General features: G+C 45.4%; 2 protein-coding genes across 2 annotated transcripts in view; both read left to right on the top strand.

Moving 5' to 3' along the window:
- LOC137626897 (uncharacterized) overlaps window positions 1–7,500 on the top strand; it is a 188,507-nt gene that overhangs the window by 93,782 nt on the left and 87,225 nt on the right. The window lies entirely within an intron of this gene.
- LOC137626898 (uncharacterized) lies at window positions 5,537–6,382 on the top strand. The gene has a single exon (XM_068357884.1). It carries the CDS (start codon window positions 5,537–5,539, stop codon window positions 6,380–6,382), a length of 846 nt encoding a protein of 281 aa, XP_068213985.1.

Here is a 7,500-nt window from a genome sequence, read left to right as displayed (position 1 = left end):
TTTATCAGACATATTGAAAACCACAAAGCAAAAGTATGAATTTTTTCGGATATACAGTATTATTAACCACAAAAATAATTCATATTCTTAACAGACATGGAAAACAACCATTAAAGATTTTGATTTTCATCAAACCTATTGAAAACTCCCAAATCATTGAATTCTTATGAAACATATTGGAAAACTGAAAAAACATTCATATTTCTACCAAACATATTGAAAGCCACTAAATCAAATTTGGATTGTTCTCAGATCTATTAACAACAAAACCTGATTTTGTGTAGGTTGAAATCACATATAAAACAATTTACACACACAAACACACACACACACACACACACACACACATATATATATATATATATATATATATATATATATATATATATAAATGCACATAAACATATTTGAAATGAAAAATAGTATATTTCTGTGATGCTACTTATCAAAAATATTCCCATAATCTCAGCCTTAATTCATAAACACCAAACAGCTATAGTACTGTTATTAACAAAAACCTCATTCACATTCATTCCTTCATTCATAATGAAGAAAACATTTTTCACATTCACGCAAACACATTGATTTTATCGAAACAGAAATGGGAAAGAAATTGGAGATTTCCTATGTCCTGTTTTTGGGCTCAGGCCATGTCTTCCTGATGGAAGTTCCTTCTTAGTAGCTTCCTAAGTTATATTGGACTACAGTGATATATCCCAGAGAATTTTACTAAAGGTATCCAGAATTCTAACTCCTGGAGCGAATATCCCTTACAATTTTAAAAGGGATATCGCTTTCTATCAGAGGACGTATTCTTGACACGTCTCATAGCTAACTACACCCCTAATAGCGTTAACGCTTCGAGAGGGGAAAGTGGCAAGAATTATAGGTGTGCCGTTATTAAGGCAATGCTCCTACTGTACTGCAATTGGGTGCCAACCCGCCCCTGCGTGGCTCCATCTAACCATTCTTTCTCTTGTAGCTTTGCTGACCGGTGTTTATCCCGTGTTATCTCTCGCTATTTTGGACTTATTTCGTTGCAATGATGTCATCACCAGCCTCATCTGCTTCTGGAAAGTTAAGTAATATCTTTGAATTGTGTAAATGTAGGTTCTTTCCAATTTTGCTCTTCGATTGAGATCGCAATTAACGTAACAAGAGTTGTTGCCAGCCGGATGGTGTCATGGACGAGATCATTCTTTCCTGTACAATTAGTTAGCCAGAACGACTTTCCCGGCATTATTCGCTTTAATAACTTTAGCTATTTAGCAATTTAGCCCGGAATTATTATATTATGCCTGTGTTGTTGTGGGCTGGCAGATTATACCAAGCCCCAGAGTGCTAGGCTTTCTAGCCTAGGCACCTACATCATTAATGCATGATATACATTCCTGGCAAAGTTTTATTGAAGCTCAGGCAATATTTCATACAATTAAGATATTACTGCATTAAAGGTTTCCTCTTCCAAGATAGTATGCGAGAGAGTCTCGGTGAATGATTCTCACTGCGCCTAGGCTACTAGCCTACGGGCTGTAGTATACTTTCATATATGTCCCCTATTGCTCCTGTATTGTCTTTTAAAGGGGAGACTGACACCTCCTATAATTTCTAAGTCGATACTAATCTCTTGGTGAGATTTAAGAGCAATTCCTCCTCCCTCTGATTAGCCTAGGCTATCCTCGGTTAGCTTTGCCTTGAACTAAGTTCTGGCAAATCTTTACTGGGGTGTTCTGTTTCTTTCTCTTAACAACTGAGTCGGTTTTGAGCTTAGAACGGAACATCAGAGTAGAATGTCTGTGTTTGGCAACCGCCGCTTGGTGAAATGATTTCCCAAGTCAGGTTAGATTGCCTTTACAGGAGGCTAGACCTCCCTAGACCATACCCTGGAGGTTTTATATGACAATTCCTCCTCCCATGGCCTAGCAGACAGTCCTGTGATGGTAGATCTTATGCCGAAGAACTGATTTCTTCCACTGACTAAGATCTCGGGTACGAGATTCTGTTCCCTTTTGAGACTGTGTCCTCTGTGCCGTCTTCTCACTTAGACTAACCCAACCTGGGGAATTGAATTCCCCAACTATGAAGTTTTCTACTATGGGATCAGAATCGCTCAGGTTAGGTAGTGCCTAAGGGTATTACCTCACCTATAGGACCCTTGCCCCTCCCCTGCTGTCCTTTTTGTGTTGGCCTAGCCATCACACACCCTGGCCATCATTCTACATTCGACCCTATGGGTAGTCTGAAGAATTGGCCTGAGGTTCCCTGTCTACTGCCGGCTGAGCCGGCTGCTGGCAGGAACCCTCGTCTTTCTTATAGTGTTCTTCAGTCCTCCCTTGGACTGCCTTCCATAGCCCTACTACCAGTATTGATTTGATATGGTTGGATGGAAGCCCGAATACATTCCCCCTTCCATATGAACCCTCATTCCGGATGAAGGCCGGCAAGGCTGAGCCTTTGCCTTCCTCCATCCTCACTTTTCCTTTATCTTACATTAACCCTGGGCCGAATGCCGGTAGCTTGTAGCTGCCAGCAGCCATGTCAGACGACTGCCCACCTTTAGTTTGCTCTGCCGCCACTTGCCATGGACCGCCACTGATTGGCAACCCAACAGCAGTAAGCACACCCTAACCGGCCGCCGGCAACTATGTTGTCTGCCGGCAGCCGGCAATTCAAAGTCTGAAGACATTCTCCGCCGGCTTTTGGCGCGTCCATCTTGATAGAGGGATCCCTCGGCGGCCGGCAGCAGAGCAACTGCCGGCAGCCTGCGCCCCATTATCCTTAAGGCAGTATATACCTTCAATAAACCAGGGCAATGCCGGCGTATGCCGGCGGGCACTGCAGTACTGGCGGCAATTTGCCAGCAGTCAATACTGTAGCCTATACAAAAGTTTTTCCAACCTGCAAGGTGCTTCATGGACAGCCTATTGTGAGATCATCACACCTGGAGAGCGATTCTCTCTGCTTATTAATGGTTGACAGCCATTATTATTAAAAAATCCCCAATATTGAACATGGATAACAGTATTAAGAAGACACTCTATATCTAAGGATATCACCTTCCCATATAATTTTCTATGAATTACTGCTTAATATTGAAAGAAGTCATAGCGATGGGCTGGACAGGAGGCACATGTGGGTGTCTTTCCTTGTTTCTAGCTTACTCTATCCTAAGCTAAATAATACTATAAATATATATTATAAAATCTGAGAGTTTCACCGAATATTTATATGCTTTCTTTCTTTACAGGAGGAGCATAACAAGTGTAGGTCCACTTGTGCAGGGTCCGGAGTAAGAACTTCTGCAGACACGATTTGTGCAGGACCCATGCACGCTGCACAATTACGAGAAGATCTCTTAAATATTGGGACCCAGAGGTATGTACCATTTGTGACAAATTGGTAAAGGAGGCTTTTGATGATCAAAAGTCTACAGAGTCAAGGGATGCAGCAAGGGATACGCTGCGTAAATGGGTCAGGGGTTTTCAGAAGAACCTCTCTGGCCCATATCTTCCTAATGAGAAGATGAAGACTTGTTTGTTCCCTAGGGCATCTCCGGATGCGATTGTCCCCCAGGCTCAACCTGAGATTCCCCTCGTCCAGATTCCGGTAGAATCTGATGTTTCGGATGTCTTGAAGGACATCCAATTAGAAGATAACATGTCGGTTGTCTCCGAGGAGACTGAACGTAGTCTCCTTGTAGAAGATCTGGATCAAGAAGCCGTTGGGCCTCCTGAGAGCGACGTAGAGAAAGCCGAATCGATTTCGGTTTCATCTGCTACGGTGGCCAGGCCGGTCCCGTCAACCTCTTCTTCTGCCCCCCAGCTAAACTCGATTACCAACACGTTGCATTCACTTTTGTCTATGTTCCAGGACATGCAAAAGAAATTGTCTGAGAAGGAGGCTTCTCTACTGACCGAGATGCATCAGCATGTGCCTACGCGTTTAGCCCCGAAGAAGCTAAACATCAAAGACCTTCACGCCTTTTCTGACATCAATCCTTGGAGGTATGCTGAGCACATGCCGATGTCAGGCGGGAAGATCTTCCTCTCCGAGAAACTGGGCACTGTCCTAGTAGATGATTTGGAGTTTTGGCCCCGTAAAGGGGCCTATCCGGACTGCTATGTCCGCCTAAGAACGGAACCATCGTCAAAAGAGGAAACAGAGCCGAAAGAGGTCATCCTTCTTGACCTCCCCAAGGCCCAAGCCTTGTTTACCAACACCTTGAAGGAGAGGGCCTTCACTAGTTCCAATTAGCCAGCTCTCAGCAAGAAGCACCCTTCCTTCATTGCTGATCCGTCCCGTGCCTTCCCCTTTATGGACAAAGGGTTTAAGGCAGTCTTAAAGGCAGTTGAAGCAGGGAAACCTTGCCCTACACTCGAAGAGTGTAAACCCTTTTCCCTTCCTTACCATTAGGTGATGCGGACTGGAAGGATGTTCACAACACCTTCTCAGTTTGGAAGCTGGAGGCAGACATTGCCGGACGAGAGTTCGGTGAAGACCTCCCAAAGTTGTCGGACTTTCACCTGCACAGGGAGCAGGAAACAAAAGAACGACTAGCCGCCTCTATGTGTCTGCAAACGGGTTTAGAGACAATGGCAAGTATCTCTGAAACCCCGGACATGTACATGGTCTTCGTCAAGGCTCATTTGGCAACGGTCACCAAAGACCTGTACAATTTCATCAAAGCCCGTAGGGCTAGTAGGGAGCTCGTGTTCATCTCGGCTGCGGTGAGACACGAACCAAGGAAGCTGATAGCCTCCAATATCTGGGGAAAAGACCTCTTCCCAAGCGAAGTGGTCAAAGAGGTCGTGGACAAAGCCGCCACGGAGAATAGAAATCTCCTTTCCTAGTGGGGCACAACCAACCACTTTTCAGCTGGTGCCCCAAGCAGTGGCGACTCAGTCGCCTGTTTTCACCCCAGCTTTCGAAAGGCAATCAACGACCTTTAGGCCGAAGTCTCGAGGTTCTTTTCGAGGATCCTCTAGACACCCCTTCAGAGGTAGGGGTAACAAGGGTGGACGTGGTCAAAGAAGTAAATCCTCCAATCAGCACTCCAAGTGAGATGCTACCAGTAGGAGGGAGACTTCTCCTCTTCCGGGATTGCTGGACCTTCGATCCCTGGACCCACAGCCTAGTAAAAAATGGACTAGGGTGGAGTTGGAATGCAGCTCCACCGAGCTTCCGTCAATTCTTTCAACACTCAACCCCCATATTGGAAGAATATGTTCAGGAACTCTTGGACAAGAGAGTTATAAGGAAAGCGAAGTCCATCAAATTCCAAGGAAGGCTATTTTGTGTTACGAAGAAAGACTCGGAAAAGCTCAGAGTCATTCTGGACCTATCACCACTCAACAAGTTCATAGTGAACTACAAGTTCAAAATGCTGATGCTTCATCACATAAGGACCCTTCTGCCCAAACAGGCATATACAGTGTCCATAGACATAGCGGATGCGTACTGGCACGTTCCAATCAACCGTCAAGTTTCCCCCTACCTAGGGTTCAAATTAAAGAAAAGACAGTACGTCTTCAGAGCCATGCCCTTCGGTCTAAACATAGCCACAAGGATATTCACCAAGCTTGCGAATGCAGTCATTCATCAACTACGCCTACAAAGAATTCAGGTCGTAGCCTACCTGGACGACTGGCTGGTGTGGGCAGCATCCAAGGAAGAGTGCACGCAAGCCTCCAAGGAAGTGATCCAGTTCCTGGAACACCTAGGATTCAAGATCAACTTGGAAAAGTCTCGTCTATCTCCAGTTCAGAAATTCCAGTGGCTGGGTGTCCACTGGAACTTACAGTCACACTACCTCTCCATTCCATCAAAGAAGAGGAGAGAGATAGCGGGGTCTGTCAAGAGACTCATTCAATCCACCAGGCTTTCAAGAAGGCAACAGGAGAGAGTGTTGGGGTCCCTCCAGTTTGCTTCAGTGACAGAACCAGTATTGAGAGCTCAATTAAAAGATGTATCAGGAGATTGGAGAAAATACTCATCAAACGCTCGAAGAGACCTAAAAAGACCGATACCGAATCGTCTGCGATCCCTACTCAAGCCATGGTCGGAGGCCAAGTACCTAAAGAAGAAGGTACCCTTACAACCGCCTCCACCGTCAGTCACCATTCACACGGACGTCTCAAGAGAAGGATGGGGAGGCCACTCTCACAATCGGAAAGTCCAAGGAACCTGGTCTTCCCTCTTCAGAACCTTCCACATCAATTTTCTGGAAGCCATGGCAGTTTTCCTCTCACTGAAGAAACTGAAACTTCACTGCTCCATCCACATCCGCCATGTTCTAGACAGCGAGGTCGTAATGAGATGCCTAAATCGACAGGGCTCGAGATCGCCTCAAATCAATCAAGTGATATTGGCATCCTCCGACTAGCGGAGAGGAAGAGAGAGCACTTGTCATCCAGGGTCAACCCGATAGAGTCAGAATGGTCCCTAGATGCAAGATCATTCTCCTTCATCTTACTCAAAGTCCCAGGACTGCAGATAGACCTCTTCGCAACGAGCGACAACAAGAAGCTACAACGGTATGTAGCCCCGTACGAGGACCCTCTAGCGGAAGCAATGGATGCAATATCCAAAGATTGAAACAAGTGGTCCAAGATATACCAGTTCCCTCCAACCAACCTTCTGCTGAAAGTCCTCAACAAACTGAGATCTTTCCACGGAACAGCAGCGATAGTGGCCCACAAGTGGCCCACCAGTGTTTGGTTCCCCTTGATAACGGAACTACGCCTGAAGCTGATCCCGTTGCCGGATCCAGTTCTGACTTAACAAGTGCAGAAATTGACTGTCTTAGCTTCATCACAGCTAACCCGGAACCTTCATCTCATGTTTTTCTCGCCTTAGCAGTCAAGAAAAGATTCGGAATTTTAAGAGACCGTATTAACTTCTTAGAAGAATACAAGTCAAAGTCAACAAGTAGACAATATGAGTCTTCCTGGAAAAAATGGGTTGCCTTTGTCAAGGCAAAGAAACCAAAGGAGATCTATGGATTTTTGCTTATCCTTCTCCATCCATCTCCATGAACAAGGTTAAGCAGCTAATACGATTGCTTCATGCAAATCTGGACTAACAAGACCATTGCTTTATGCCTTCCAGGTAGACTTCTCTAACGAAATCTATAACAAGATTCCTAAAGCCTGCGCTAAACTTTGGCCCAAAGCCCCACCAAAGCCCATTTCATGGTCCTTGGATAAGGTTCTTCACTTAGCATCAACATTGAACAATGAGGATTGCTCTCTGAAAGACTTGACTCAAAAGGTGATATTCTTATTTGCACTAGCCTCAGGAGCCAGAGTTAGCGAAATAGTGGCCCTCTCGAGGGATGATGACCACATTCAGTTCACAGACTGCGGAGAACTGAACCTCTTTCCGGACTCGACATTTCTCGCCAAGAATGAGCTGCCCACTAAAAGATGGGGTCCCTGGAGAATCTGCCCTCTGAAGGAAGAAGCATCCCTCTGCCCAGTGGAATGCCTAAAAGTCTATCTT

This window comes from Palaemon carinicauda, chromosome 34 (genome assembly GCF_036898095.1).
Source record: "Palaemon carinicauda isolate YSFRI2023 chromosome 34, ASM3689809v2, whole genome shotgun sequence".
NCBI lineage: Eukaryota > Metazoa > Arthropoda > Malacostraca > Decapoda > Palaemonidae > Palaemon > Palaemon carinicauda.
Note: the sequence above shows the minus strand (reverse complement) of the source record. Positions and strands in the feature narration are given on the sequence as shown.

Excerpts from the sequence above, each read along its gene's own strand:
- LOC137626898 (XM_068357884.1), top strand. The coding sequence starts at position 5,537 with ATGCCCTTCGGTCTAAACATAGCCACAAGGATATTCACCAAGCTTGCG.